General features: G+C 35.6%; 3 protein-coding genes across 3 annotated transcripts; 1 reads left to right on the top strand and 2 right to left on the bottom strand.

Moving 5' to 3' along the window:
• Window positions 1–174: 174 nt before the first annotated feature.
• On the bottom strand, window positions 175–2,755 carry Tsp_00779 (putative protein lin-9). Its single transcript, XM_003376509.1, has 4 exons — window positions 2,560–2,755; window positions 2,385–2,460; window positions 1,297–2,003; window positions 175–836 (listed from the first exon to the last, which is right to left on the bottom strand). The coding sequence occupies exons 1-4, from the start codon at window positions 2,753–2,755 to the stop codon at window positions 175–177; spliced, it is 1,641 nt and encodes a 546-aa protein (XP_003376557.1).
• Window positions 2,756–4,493: 1,738 nt separating this feature from the next.
• On the top strand, window positions 4,494–11,761 carry Tsp_00780 (splicing factor 3B subunit 1). The gene is made up of 20 exons (XM_003376508.1): window positions 4,494–4,521; window positions 5,058–5,236; window positions 5,567–5,671; window positions 5,729–5,846; window positions 6,380–6,453; window positions 6,515–6,718; window positions 6,891–7,035; window positions 7,124–7,551; window positions 7,607–7,930; window positions 7,989–8,168; window positions 8,549–9,052; window positions 9,120–9,266; window positions 9,327–9,452; window positions 9,602–9,823; window positions 9,889–10,071; window positions 10,455–10,566; window positions 10,735–10,882; window positions 10,981–11,253; window positions 11,323–11,539; window positions 11,603–11,761. The coding sequence occupies exons 1-20, from the start codon at window positions 4,494–4,496 to the stop codon at window positions 11,759–11,761; spliced, it is 3,876 nt and encodes a 1,291-aa protein (XP_003376556.1).
• A 316-nt stretch (window positions 11,762–12,077) lies between these two features.
• Window positions 12,078–13,149, bottom strand: Tsp_00781 (aromatic-rich family protein). Its single transcript, XM_003376507.1, has 3 exons — window positions 12,995–13,149; window positions 12,319–12,514; window positions 12,078–12,245 (listed from the first exon to the last, which is right to left on the bottom strand). Exons 1-3 carry the CDS (start codon window positions 13,147–13,149, stop codon window positions 12,078–12,080), a joined length of 519 nt encoding a protein of 172 aa, XP_003376555.1.
• Between the last annotated feature and the right edge of the window lie 866 nt (window positions 13,150–14,015).

Raw genomic sequence — 14,015 nt, 5'->3', positions numbered from 1 at the left:
TCGAAATTTCGGGTGCTACACCAAACATGTGAGGTGATGGTGTATGTCGTCTAAAAGAGAGGGTGATGGATAATTAATCAATTAATTAATTAATCAATCAATCAATTGGTGAGGGGAAACGAGAATTGGTTGGGATTGGGATTGGGTTTCGATTCGACCAAGCAAGCAAAAAAATCAAGACGTCAATGGCATTCCTGAACAATATTGATTATTGGTCAGCGACATCGCCACTCGTCGAATGGCCACTTCGACCGAATCTTCGAAATTTTGCCGTACCTTCGGCTCCAAATGGTCCTTGATTTCGACCAGCACTTTGTTGACCAGTCGAACGTCGTAAGCGCTCAAAGTCTGCTGTTGTCCCAAACTGCGCAACTGCAACAACAAAGCGCACATCGAAATGACCAAATCGACCCCTCCCTTGTCCAAGCTGTGATCCAAGCCGGGCGTGATCGACTGTTTCACCAACTGGGTAGCTCTGGACAGGCAAAATTTGCGCAACGTCTCCGGACGGCTCGTCAGGGTCACTTCGGTCAAATGGGGCAACAATGTGCTACCGTATTCGGCGACCAATTTCAAATAGCTTTCCATTTGTTCGTTCAATTTGGCCAACTTGTTCACCAGTCGGGCGTAGAGAATTTGAAAATCCGGCTGGTAGTAGTTGCCAAATTCGAGGTGCAAACGTTCGGCGGATTCGTTTTTTTGCCGCAGGCGGTCGACCAGCGTCCGCTTGCGGTCGAGAAATTTCGACACTTTCACCATCACTGTGATCAGACGCAACGGAAAATTGCCACATTTGTCTTCCCGCATCATCGAAGCCTGCAAGCTACCCTTCCGTCCTGCAACATCAACAGGATTGTTCCCACATAACAATGCATATCCATCTATCTATCTATCTATCTAAGAACCCAAAGCTTATATAATTTTGTTTTACCAAATCCCATTTTTACGTTTACTACTTTTTAAAAAAATTGCATCGAATTTCAGTGAAATTTGTTTTTCACTGATCGATTCTATTATTAATGAAAAACATCAAAATAAAAGAAAAATCGCTGAATTTTTCCCCCTTTCTTTTTCAAAACTGATCAATTGATTGATATCACTTTAGTCTAAATGCATACTTGATGCTAAATTAAAATCGATAATAAAAGAGGGGAAGGGAAACATGCATTTTTCACTTAAAAAAATTCCTATTCCTACTAAACTGATTTCAAAATGAAATTGATTATTAAATATTTTTTCAATGAAGAAAAATTTAAATAGAAAATTAGAAAATGAAAATCAAAAAAGTCCACTCACCTTCGTTGTTGAAATCTTGATTGCGAACTGGAAGCTGGGTGCAGGTGGGACTCAGCAGATTGTTGGGACGAAAGGGCAGTGGCTGGGCGGCTTTGTTTTTTTCCAGAAAAAACGAAACCGAAACCAAATCTTCCGGCTGGTCAGCCATCACGTCCACGTCGGGCACAATGGCCGCCGGAACGGTCGGCTTTTCGAAAATGATCCGGTAGCCGCTTTCGACGAGGGCGTCGACCGTGCCGGCGAATATACCGTCCCGGTTGCCGTTCAATTTGGCGAAAACTTTCGCGCCGACGGTCAACGGTTGGGGAATTTTCGACGGCAACTGGACGTCGGTACCGACCACGTAGGCACCGCCCTTTTGGATATCCCTTATCCGTTGGCGTTTTTTGTCCAACATTTCCCGCTCTTCGAACAGAAAAGCCGGCGACAAGCGTCTCGGTTTGCCAATTAGACGCTTAATTTGGCGATATTCGACGTCGTTGATGCGCGACGTGCTGACCACGGGAAAATAATCTTGCAGGCATTGTTGGAATTCGTTCGGACCGAGAAACAGTTCCCGGTCGATGTCAGAATAAAAAAATTCATAATAAACCCATCGTCTGGCTTTGGGAAGTTTGAGGAAATTTTTCATCCTCTTCAAATTCTGCCTCAAATCCAAAGGCAAATCATTGCTGCCACGAATCACCGGTTGATTTTTCGAAGGGCTCCTGAAAAGTATTATTTTGAATTTTTTTGAAACATTCAGAAAAAAACATTGTGCAATTTATCAAAAAAAATACTATATAGAAAATACATTTTTTTATATTAAAAAAAATTGCTCTAAAGACGGACAAAGTAGCCAACTCTCCCAAGTGAAACTGGTTCATCAGGACAATCGTGAAAGTCTAGTCAAACAACTAACTGAAAAATGAACTCAAGGTAGGTCAAACTGCAATATCAAATAAAAATATGCTTCACAACTCAAATAAAAAAAATATATATATATGTGTGCGTAAAATAATTATCTATAAAAATGAAAATATTTAAATAAAATTTCAAATTCGAAAAAAAAGTTGGAACAAGAATATAAAAATAAAAATGGCGGGTACCTGTAAGTTTGAAAACGCGACGTGTAAAATCTCGCCGTGGCCGCAGTCAAACGACCATAAGGATGCTTTTCCTCGCCTTAAAATATTCAAAATACATAAAAAAGGAATGGATAAATTTGAAAAAAAAATAATAAGAAGAAATATAATTTATTTTTTCTCGAAAAAAAATTCAAACCATCTGCATGCATGAGCTCTTTTTGTAGAACTCTGGCGCTTCTTCGAGGCGTAACTACTACAGTTTGCGACACCTCGGTGGAAGGGGCAGACATTTCGGCATCGTTAGCCGCTTTCTCATCAGAAACCGCAACGCCGTTTTCGGCCAATTCGGCAGAGTCGGTCGTCTCGGCTTCAGTCGACACGTTAGCTGGCATTTTTTCAACTTTCAAAATGGTGCAAAACTGAACGTTCGCGTGTAAAAATTGTCGACAAATTAAGATGCACTCGACGTTAGCAATTTTTATTCAACATGACCAAGCGGATCAATAGCGGAAAAAATTCCCACAGAAAAGCGCTCACCGTACGAACACAAATACCAACGAGAAGAATTCGAAAACATTTGACTGTAATATGAGCAAGTACAAAGAAATTATTTTAACATGAAATTTATTCAACAACGCTGGTTATTCAAGTTTTTTTTAATTGAACATCATTGTGAAAATTACCTTTTCATCTATTCAACAGTACGAGGCAAATTCAATTCTTCCACAACGAAATACTGTATTCTTTTTAGCTGCATTGAAGAAGCCATCGGCCTGGCGAGCGTTTCTATTCAATTGGTTGAAACATTTCAACATTTGATTGGTCAGATAATGTATTAGTGCACTTTTACAACATGTTTGTCAAATGAAATGAAATGCTGTTTAATTAATCCAAATATTCAATATAGCTGTTTATCAAAAATAAACAAATGTTGCATGATGAAACATTAATACTGCTTACTTTTATGAAATAAAATTAATTTTTTATTTTCTTTTATAATAATGTTGCATTTTTTTAAACCAAACCACCCATTTAAATTAGAAACCAAAGACAGATGCCCGCTCAGGTTGTAGGGTTTTTTTTCTTCTTTGAATCACCTATCTTCAATCTGCAATGAGATTTCACAATTGAATAAATCTTGAATATTTCAATTAAAAATTCACTTTTGTAATATTCCGCTTTTTAAGTAAAATGCTTACATTACTGTATTGCAAATTCATCCTTGAAACTTGAGAATTCATGATTACATGATAATTTGTGAGATTGTTTAAATGTCATTTTATTGAAAATAATCATTCGTCACGTGAAAGTATTATAAAATGCATCAAAGCAATAGTTGTTCTAACCATTGATTTATGCTGTAATTTAAGAGCATTATTGAAGTATGAGATTCGTAATTGAACATTTTTATTTTCAAATCTTTCTGACGTTCTTCTGTTTTCTTTACTTTGTTTGTCACATTTGGCATGCACTTTGTTATATCCTTGGAGACGGCAGTTATTGACTTTTTCAAACAGCTACAATTTTTAGTATGCTGATAATAAAAGTCACGCTTTTTTTTATAATTTATATTCACTTTCTTTGGTATTATAGTTATAAATAATTTAAATTGTCTTTTATATTTAATGATTTCTTCAATTTTTTGAAAAAAAAATAAGTTTTCAGCGTTTCAGAACTTTATGCTTCATTTGTACCAGACTGTAACAGTATGTATCGCTGATTTGGAAATTTTATCATCGAAACGGAAAATTCGTGCAATTATTTTAAGTTTCACATAATAAATAATTAAAAAACACAAAATATTGTAATTACATATAAAAATACGTATTTCACAAAAAATGCAATTAATTAATCTTTGATTTTACACTTCCTTGATGAACTTCTTCACTATTAGTGACGTGTATACAGTATGCTGTATGATGTGAGCTCAAAATGTTGAAAAATAATAATTGTATGCTTCAGTTAAATGCATAATTTTCATTAAAAAAATATTTGTTTCATAAAAAGTTTATTAATTCTATTTATTTACTTACATTTTCAGTATTTCTTCCTGATTATCAATTCATCAGAACGGATTGCTATGCGTTTCAGTTGTCACTGTTGAAATTATTCTGCTTATTACTTTTCATGATGAACGGACCGCCCGTGACAGAAGATGGTATGTACAATTTAGCTCTTTATCATACTTTTTTCATTCAAATCAATGACAAAAATGAATAAACAAATGTGAAGTAAAAAATGTTCCATTAACGTCATCTGCATTTATCACGTCCTTTTTTAATTTTTATGTTTTTTTATAGTTTTTTGTCATTGGAGTTAAAGTTTTTCTTTCATAGTCGAATTTATGAGTTTGCAAAACTTTGATAAACAAATTTCTTTCCAACCTTTTACTGTGAGATGAATTAGCATTGTTTCTGTGCTGAGCGGATGCACAGGTTGTTCCCATAAACTTGGTATAAAACCTCTAAAAATGAACTTGTAATTAAGATATGTTTCATCAAAAAAATTCCATTTATTAATACTTTGGTCAGTGACAAGATGAAAAGTGCCAATTTGTTTTCCTATTATTAAATAATTTGTAATCAGTGTGTTGATATTTTTTTCATCTTATTGTTGTGTATTGTGTGTAATTTAAGTGTTAATTTTATAAATATTTTTATATGGATAAATTATTTCACTTTTCTTTTGTTTTAGAAATTGAAGCACAAATTCGAGAACTTCAAGCAAAAAAGAAAAAATACGTTCCAACTGAAGAAATCGAAAACAAAGTTGCTTTCGGCGAAGCCGGAAATTATGATAGCGATATTTATAGTAATCGAGGCATAGACGATCATTATGTTACTTCTATTGCTGTGGATGATCAGGACAATGGGGTATGTTGTTCTTTTCTTTTTTTTTATTATTTTTGTTTTAATCTTCTCCAGTCGATGATGTTTGCTTTTCTTTCCACATTTTCAAATGATACTGTAGATTATTGCTTGCCGCGTAGTTGCCTGAGGCTGCTGGTGAAGTTTTATTATCATCATTTAATTTATAGCTCATATTTTTGGTGTTGGAATTGTAATTAAAGAAACAGTTGAATTTTATTTAATGTATATTTTTTGTTGAATTTTTTTGAATTTCAGTTTTTTGCATTTATTATTTTGCACATATTTTACGTTATGAATATTTTTTGGTAAACGTAATGTTTATATTATTTTTAGGATGGTGATGATGATGACGCCTTCACACAGAAAATTATTAAAGATCGCCGTGCGTTGTACAATGCTCCACAATATTTTGTTAAAGAGGCTGCGAAAACGGATGAAGTTAGACTTTTTGTAAAAAAAAGAGAAATGCATCTTATAGATTTGGAAAAATTTTAGGATGAAGATCCCTTTGCTGAAACTAGGCAACGCACTATTGCAGAAAGGGAGGACGAATATCATGCTAGACGACGGAAGTTGATCATTTCTCCTGAACGCGTTGACCCATTTTCTGAAGGTATAGTATCTTTTTTTTTTAATTGATCAGATTTTCCTTTTCAAGTTTCCATAGTACATGTGTGCAGGCCATTTTAAAATATGTTTTCTGGTTTTTGCATTCCGCTGATAGTCCTCATTAGAGCTTAGAAAAGTGCTATGCACGGTTTGTGAGTTATTCTAATTCGAACTTTTCCCCCAAGGTCATATGTTGTTTGACGGCCCGTGCTTCGACAGTCGACTGTCAATCAGACTGGAGGTGTGAGCCCTGTTCGCACTTGTAACATCTCGGTTGAGGTAGAGAAAAAGCTCATTTCCCATCCCATATAATTGACACTGTACTGAAATTACTAATTTAATTTGGCTATTACAGCATATACATCGCTGACGATCAAACGTTTGGAATACGATGACTAAATCTCATGGCTCAAAAACATATCTCAGTCAGGGAGTATTATGAAACTTGGAATTTTTTAAATTTACTCCCTTTTCTGCTTTATCATATGTCCTAGATTTATTTTTGATTCAACGATTTTACTTTTGAAAATATTTTAGTTGAAAGAACACCCGATGTGAGTTCGAGAACGTATGCGGCGATTATGAGGGAGAAAATGATAACTGAAGAAAGGGTAGGCGGTTTTTGAAAATTCCAACCAGTTTTTCATAAAATCTACAATGTTTTCTTTTAAGACGCAAGTTAGAAAGGAAATGGCGGAAAAGGCGAAAGCAGGAGAATTGCAGGTACTAAACTCTGAATCTGGGAAGTCTGCTTCCAAAAGGAGACGATGGGATATTACAGAAACACCGACGACCGCAGTTGCTGATTCCACTCCGGCTGCAAGTGTTTTACCATCTGCGGAGAAGACCAGATTGCATTCGTGGGAAATGGCAGAGGTTTGTTGTTACATTTTTAACTAATTTAATGTCTCTGAGAGCATGTGATGATTGTATAGTTCATCTTATTTCTTTTTTTGACGACACCCACGCATCTGACGCTATATCTGTTCCACTTATTTACTAGTTGGGGCTGAAATTATCTTTTTCATTTTGGTTTAATTTGTTTTAGGCACCTACACCCAGCATTGCTCGATGGGATGAAACTCCAATGCATTTTGTGAAAGGTTCAGAAACTCCAGGCACAACACCAGCTGTTCGAGCATGGGATGCAACGCCAGGCGGTGCAACTCCAGCTGCTGCTGCTACTCCAAGACGTAATCGTTGGGATGAAACTCCAAGAGGTATTTTTTAAATAGACTAATTTAAATTTATTATATTGTTATTATTGCTTTATTTTATAAGATACTCCAAGTCACATGATTTCTGGAAGTGCGACACCAAGTTGGGGTGAAACCCCGAGAATTGATCACTCATTGGATAGTGAATTGAAGATAGAGGACACACCGTCGGTGGCTTCAAAAAGACGAAGTCGCTGGGATTTAACGCCATCAGACACTCCTCATGTTGGAAATGCTGCAGCAGGGGCTTTTACACCGTCGTTGACGCCGTCGTTTACTCCTGGCGGTTTCACTCCTGGTGGCATAACACCTAGTGGTGTCACTCCAGTTGGAACTCTTGCAATGGGATTGGCAACTCCTACTCCTGGACATGCATTTACAGCTATGACTCCGGAACAATTGCAAGCATTTCGTTGGGAAAGAGAAATTGACGAACGAAATCGTCCTTTAAGCGACGATGAGCTTGAGGCTTTGTTTCCGCCTGGTTATAAGGTGAAATACTTACTGGGGCACCATTACATTTATGTATATAAAAATAATTTTTTAGATTTTACCACCGCCTGTTGGTTACATTCCAATCCGTACACCGGCGCGCAAACTTACAGCTACGCCTACTCCGTTTACTGGCATGTTTCCTGCCTTCACAATGCAAGGCACTCCGCAGAGGGAAGGGTTAGGCGATAAGAATTTGGTTGTCGATACTCAACCGAAAGATCAGAATTTGCCTCCACTGAAGCCAGAAGATATGCAGTATTTTGATAAATTATTGGCTGATGTTGATGAAAGCCAGCTAACAACTGAAGAGGCAAAAGAACGAGAAATTATGACCTATCTGTTGAAGATCAAAAATGGAACTCCACCAATGCGTAAAGTAATGCGTAATGCAATGTCGTTTTATTCTTTTTCATAACAGTGCATGTTTATTTCAGTCGGCTCTTCGTAAAATCACAGAAAAGGCCCGTCAGTTTGGCGCTGGTCCACTATTTAATCAAATTTTACCATTGTTAATGTCTCCGACTTTGGAAGATCAAGAAAGACATTTGCTTGTCAAAGTTATAGATCGTATTTTGTACAAACTGGATGATCTGGTTAGGCCGTACGTGCATAAGGTATGAACATTTCCATTGGTTAGTTAGTGAAGGCAGTTGTAATTCAAGCATTCTGTGTAGTCCGCTCCGCATTACGCGGTATCGGGCAAGGGATGAATGCAATATTATATAAATATCAACGCGTTTAAATATTGAGCACGCAGTAGCACTTCTTGTTTGCAATTTATTCGCTGAGACATGCTTATTTAATTAGAAATTGAAATTAAAAATCATCCCTTTTTTATTTTAATAGATTTTATTTATTAGAGAATAACGTAAATAAGTATTTGTAACATTTTTGAATGGCAAAATGAATTAATTAATTGTTAATCAGTTCAAAGTTGTTTCAAAGTGTTTTCCCCTCGTCTATATGTGTGTATTGTAATTTCTGTAAATTTTAGATATTGGTAGTTATTGAACCCTTACTTATTGATGAGGATTATTATGCGAGAGTAGAAGGACGTGAGATCATCAGCAACTTAGCCAAAGCAGCCGGTCTTGCGACTATGATATCAACTATGCGTCCAGATATTGACAATATTGATGAGTATGTACGCAATACCACTGCCAGAGCATTTGCTGTTGTCGCTTCGGCTTTGGGTATTCCAGCTTTGTTACCATTTCTGAAAGCCGTGTGCAAGAGCAAAAAATCATGGCAAGCACGTCACACGGGTATCAAAATTGTACAGCAAATTGCTATACTAATGGGATGCGGCATATTGCCTCATCTTCGTGGTTTGGTTGAAATTATCGAAGCAGGCTTGACTGATGATCAACAGAAAGTGCGCACTATTACCGCGTTGGCTATTGCTGCTCTGGCAGAAGCAGCTACCCCTTACGGTATAGAATCTTTTGATTCAGTGTTGAAACCACTTTGGAAAGGTATTCGGTCTCACCGAGGAAAAGTAAGCGCTATTTTACCACACTTTTTGAAGGCGCGAATTGTGGAAGTTTGATTTGATAAAAATTTAGGGTTTGGCTGCATTTTTGAAAGCTATTGGTTATTTGATTCCTCTGATGGATGCGGAATATGCAAATTATTATACAAGAGAAGTTATGCTTATTTTGATTCGTGAATTCCAGTCGCCTGATGAAGAAATGAAGAAGATTGTACTGAAGGTACGGATGATTTTTTTTAATTTTATGTTTAGTGAAAGTGAAATGAAAATTTAAATTCAGGTAGTAAAACAGTGTTGTGCAACTGACGGTGTGGAAGCGCATTATATAAGGGAAGAAATTTTGCCGCATTATTTTAAACATTTTTGGAATCAAAGAATGGCTTTGGATCGTCGTAACTACAGACAGGTATGCAAGTTTTATACCAATAAATTTAAAAAGCGTTATTTTATGAATAATAATAATTAGAAACATCTTTGTTTTATTTAAAAAGTGTGTAAATTTTAATTTATATAGTTTTCCCAGAGTTTTTTTTTATTGATGAACGGTATTCATAGCTTGTGGATACTACAGAAGAGATAGCGAATAAAGTTGGAGCAGCGGAAATAATTACACGAATTGTGGATGATTTGAAAGATGAGAACGAGCAGTATCGTAAAATGGTAATGGAAACTATTGAAAAAGTAATGACTAATCTTGGCGCTGCTGATGTTGACGCAAAGCTTGAAGAACAACTAATCGACGGTATATTGTATGCATTTCAAGAGCAGACGATGGAGGTTTTATTATTTTTTTCCTTTATACTGAGCTTTTTCTGTATATTTTTAATTGAATTTCTTTTAAGGATGCGATTATGCTTACCGGATTTGGAACAGTTTGTACTGCGCTGGGAACCCGCGTACAACCATATTTGCCACAGATTTGTGGTACAATTCTTTGGCGTTTGAACAACAAGGCGGCAAAGGTTCGCCAACAAGCTGCAGATTTAATTGCTCGCATAGCGCCAGTGATGAAAATATGCCAAGAGGTATGAGGATGCTTGTGTGTGTGTGTGTGTGCTTTGTTTGTTTGTTTTTAATTTTCTCAATTTTGCCTTTTCTTTGTTAGCACAATTATTATTTGTCTTCAGTATTTGAATCGTTCACTTCATGCTGTTTGGAGCCTTTATTTGTTTTATGTAAAGTTCTGCATATTAAATTCAATTCCGACATGTTTTCTAGAGTGGTGTTATTTGTGTAATTTGTTGACTTTATAATTAATTGTTGTTGTTGAGCGTTTATGAAACACATCTGACCATCTGAACAGCATTTTATTATTGTGTTTAGGTTTTTATGTTTTTCATGTTTTATATTCAAATTTAAATTTATAATGTTTGAAGATAAACTGTCGACTTTAATGCCCATTGTTTAGGAAAAGTTGATGGGACATCTTGGAGTTGTACTGTATGAATATCTTGGTGAAGAATATCCAGAAGTACTTGGATCAATACTTGCAGCATTAAAAGCAATTGTTAATGTTATTGGTATGACAAAAATGACACCTCCGATTAAAGATCTGTTGCCGAGGTTGACTCCTATATTAAAAAATCGGTACGCTAGACGTTGTGTTCATTTATTTTTATATTTTGAAATATTTGTTTTATTTTAATTTAGTCATGAAAAAGTGCAAGAAAATTGTATTGATTTGGTAGGTCGGATCGCGGACCGTGGAAGTGAATATGTTTCTGCCAGAGAGTGGATGCGTATCTGTTTCGAGTTGCTTGAACTGTTGAAAGCACACAAGAAAGCTATACGACGCGCAGCAGTGAATACATTTGGTTACATTGCTAAAGCAATTGGGTATGTAGATGTAATTTTTGTTTTGTTGTTAATTTGTATTGTATGGTTTTTTTTACTTAAGTATTGTTTAAAAAAATTCTTCTTATAAATTAATTAAGGCCACATGATGTGCTGGCAACGCTGTTGAATAATTTAAAAGTTCAAGAACGGCAAAATCGTGTCTGTACAACAGTTGCAATTGCAATCGTAGCTGAGACCTGTTCTCCGTTCACTGTATTACCAGCTTTGATGAATGAATATCGAGTTCCTGAATTGAATGTTCAAAATGGCGTGTTAAAAGCATTGAGTTTTATGTTTGAATACATCGGCGAAATGAGCAAAGATTACATATATGCTGTTGCTCCGTTATTGGAAGATGCGTTGATGGAAAGGTTTGCAAAATGTTGAAATAATTCATTTTCAGAACGCCATTGCTAAAAAAGAGTGTAAAAATATTTTAGAGATTTAGTGCACAGGCAAATTGCCATGGATGCTGTTGCCCATATGGCACTTGGAGTTTGCGGTTTTGGATGCGAAGATGCGTTGGTCCATCTTTTAAATTACGTCTGGCCCAACATCTTTGAAACATCACCACACGTTGTGCAACGGTTCATATTCGCTTGCGAAGGAATGCGACTGTCACTTGGACCTATGCGTGTGTTGCAGTACTGTTTACAAGTATGTTAAAAAAAATTTCCTTTCGGTCATTTAAAAAAATTCAACATTTTATCTTTTCTCTAGGGTTTGTTTCATCCAGCGAGGAAAGTTCGAGAGCCGTACTGGAAAGTTTATAATAATTTGTACATTGGAAATCAAGACGCACTTGTAGCATGTTATCCACGTATTAATGACAACGCAACGAACTCTTACATCCGTCATGAACTCGACTATATGCTTTAAAAAGTTTATTCGAGTGCAAAAGACATATATCTATATAACACGTTATAAACATAGATAGATCGTTTATTTATTAAGTAATATATATGTGTAACTTTCTAATAAAAGCTTCTTTTTACGTCATGTCAGAAAGAAAGAAAGAAAAATGGTGATTATGAATTTATATTACTCTTGTGTCCAAATTTCGGTGGCCCGTAAACATCTCTGGCACGTTTAAAAAAAGCGTTTATCATGTTTGTTGTTACTTCTTCAAAGACCAAATTAGCCAAACTAGCATAAAGTGGCGATCTAAATTGGAAAATAACCTAAACATGTGAACCTAATCGGCTGGTTGAATAGAAAAAAGAAAGCAGGTTGCAAATGATGTTCTGTTGAACACTGTGATTACCGAAAAGTGTACGACGCATGTATCCGGGTCGTCAGCGTTGGGGTGAAATTGCCACGTTGACATCAGATAATGGAACAGTCTGCTGTCCTGGCTCACAGACTGAAATTAGTAGCAAAGAAATGTTCCACTGTGTAATAATAATAATAATATTGGTTGGAAAATTTTCACTTACTTTAACCATTTTCGGTTTGCTGAACGTGACTAGAGAGGTGTATTTTTCAATCAAAGGCGGAAAACCGACCGACAGCTCGACTTCAGCACAGTTGGTACTAATATGCCGTATCACCTTCGAATCTGTGCACCATGGCACAAAATCTTTGTAATGGACCACGTCGGCAGCTAGTTTGTACATTTGCTCTGCGGAATAGCTAGAAAATTCAATTTCCATGGAAACATCATCTCTGTACAGCGGTGTGAAGGGATAGAGAAAAAATAATAAAATTCACATACCCGATCTTGACGGATTGGTAATGTTCACGTTTACTACTACTACTACTACTTGATGGGTCGCCAAAGATTGGTGGAAATTTTGGAATTTTGTAATATCGCTTGGAAAAATTGTACGAGCAGCAAAATGCATTGCGCTGTTTCAGTAATAATTTCAAGCTCAGATTCATTGATCAGCGCGACTGACGACGACTGAATTGAAAAACTTTCGATTCTATCATTTCAAATTCACCGCTGCATCAGCATCAGCAACGAGCTTTTCCCGTGCATTCATTCATTCATTCATTTCAAAACAGCTGCTGCTGAAATGAAATTATTATCGGGTTTTTGTTTGTTCGTTTGCTTTATTAATCGTCGTAAAATAAAACACGCTTCAAATCAAAATATAACATCATAAAAACCACAGTGATGTCAAACGGAATGTTGGAATAGAAGCCAATTCAAAGCAAACAGTGCGTGTTTGTACTTTGATAAACAGAAAGGTAACGCTCACCGACGTCACAAATGACAACTGGATGTAAATTATGCAATACAAACAAGATGTTCTAATAAGCATCTGAAGTATGGAGTAAAAATTTGAAAAAATAACACAAACGTAATCTGAACTTGTATTTTGTCAAAGCACGACAAAACATAACTAACACTCATAAGAAGTAAAAGGTGACTAAAACTCATTTGCATTTTATTTGAAAACAAAATCAGGACATTCAAATTTACAAATTTCCTCATGCACAAAAAGGAAGTGGAAGAATTTATAAAATAAATAATATACAAAGAATGGAATGCAATCAAAAGTATTCTTAATTGATTTTCAAAATATTTGCAATAAAATCAATAATACACAATCATTAGAAAATATATGTAACTTTTCAATTTAAAATGTTTGAACAAATACACATACATGCGTGATGCAGCAAGGAAATATACAATAAGAAGAGCAACATTGACAATAAAAAAATAAAGTAAATTTAAATTTATAAAATTTTAATGAAAAAAAAGCAAAATGCAAAATTTTGATATTTTTTATCAATAAACATAATAGCAACTTTTTGCTTCTTACTGTAAGAAAATCAAGTAGTAATACAGTATCTATACCGAAGTGAAAAATCTGTTAATGAAGACTGCATTTATTGCCTGGAGGTTGATGTTCAAGTTTTCCTGTTTAATAACATTATTGTATGTGTTGGAAAATTAAAGAAAAAGAACAAATTTTGTCACTGTTAAATAGATGAAACATTATTGTACTGCGATAGCATGGTGTAAGCAGTTGATCTTTGCGAAAAATGGTCTTTTCTTTAAACATTTGACATATTCGCTGGGTTTGGTACTACTCGGTCCCGCTTTTCTCTCATTGGTCATTACCCACGCTATTTTATTGGACCGTCAAATCTTAATCACAACTGAAGAGTTTGAATCAATGAG

This window comes from Trichinella spiralis (assembly GCF_000181795.1).
Source record: "Trichinella spiralis strain ISS 195 chromosome Unknown Scfld4, whole genome shotgun sequence".
Taxonomy (NCBI): Eukaryota; Metazoa; Nematoda; class Enoplea; order Trichinellida; family Trichinellidae; genus Trichinella; species Trichinella spiralis.
Note: the sequence above shows the minus strand (reverse complement) of the source record. Positions and strands in the feature narration are given on the sequence as shown.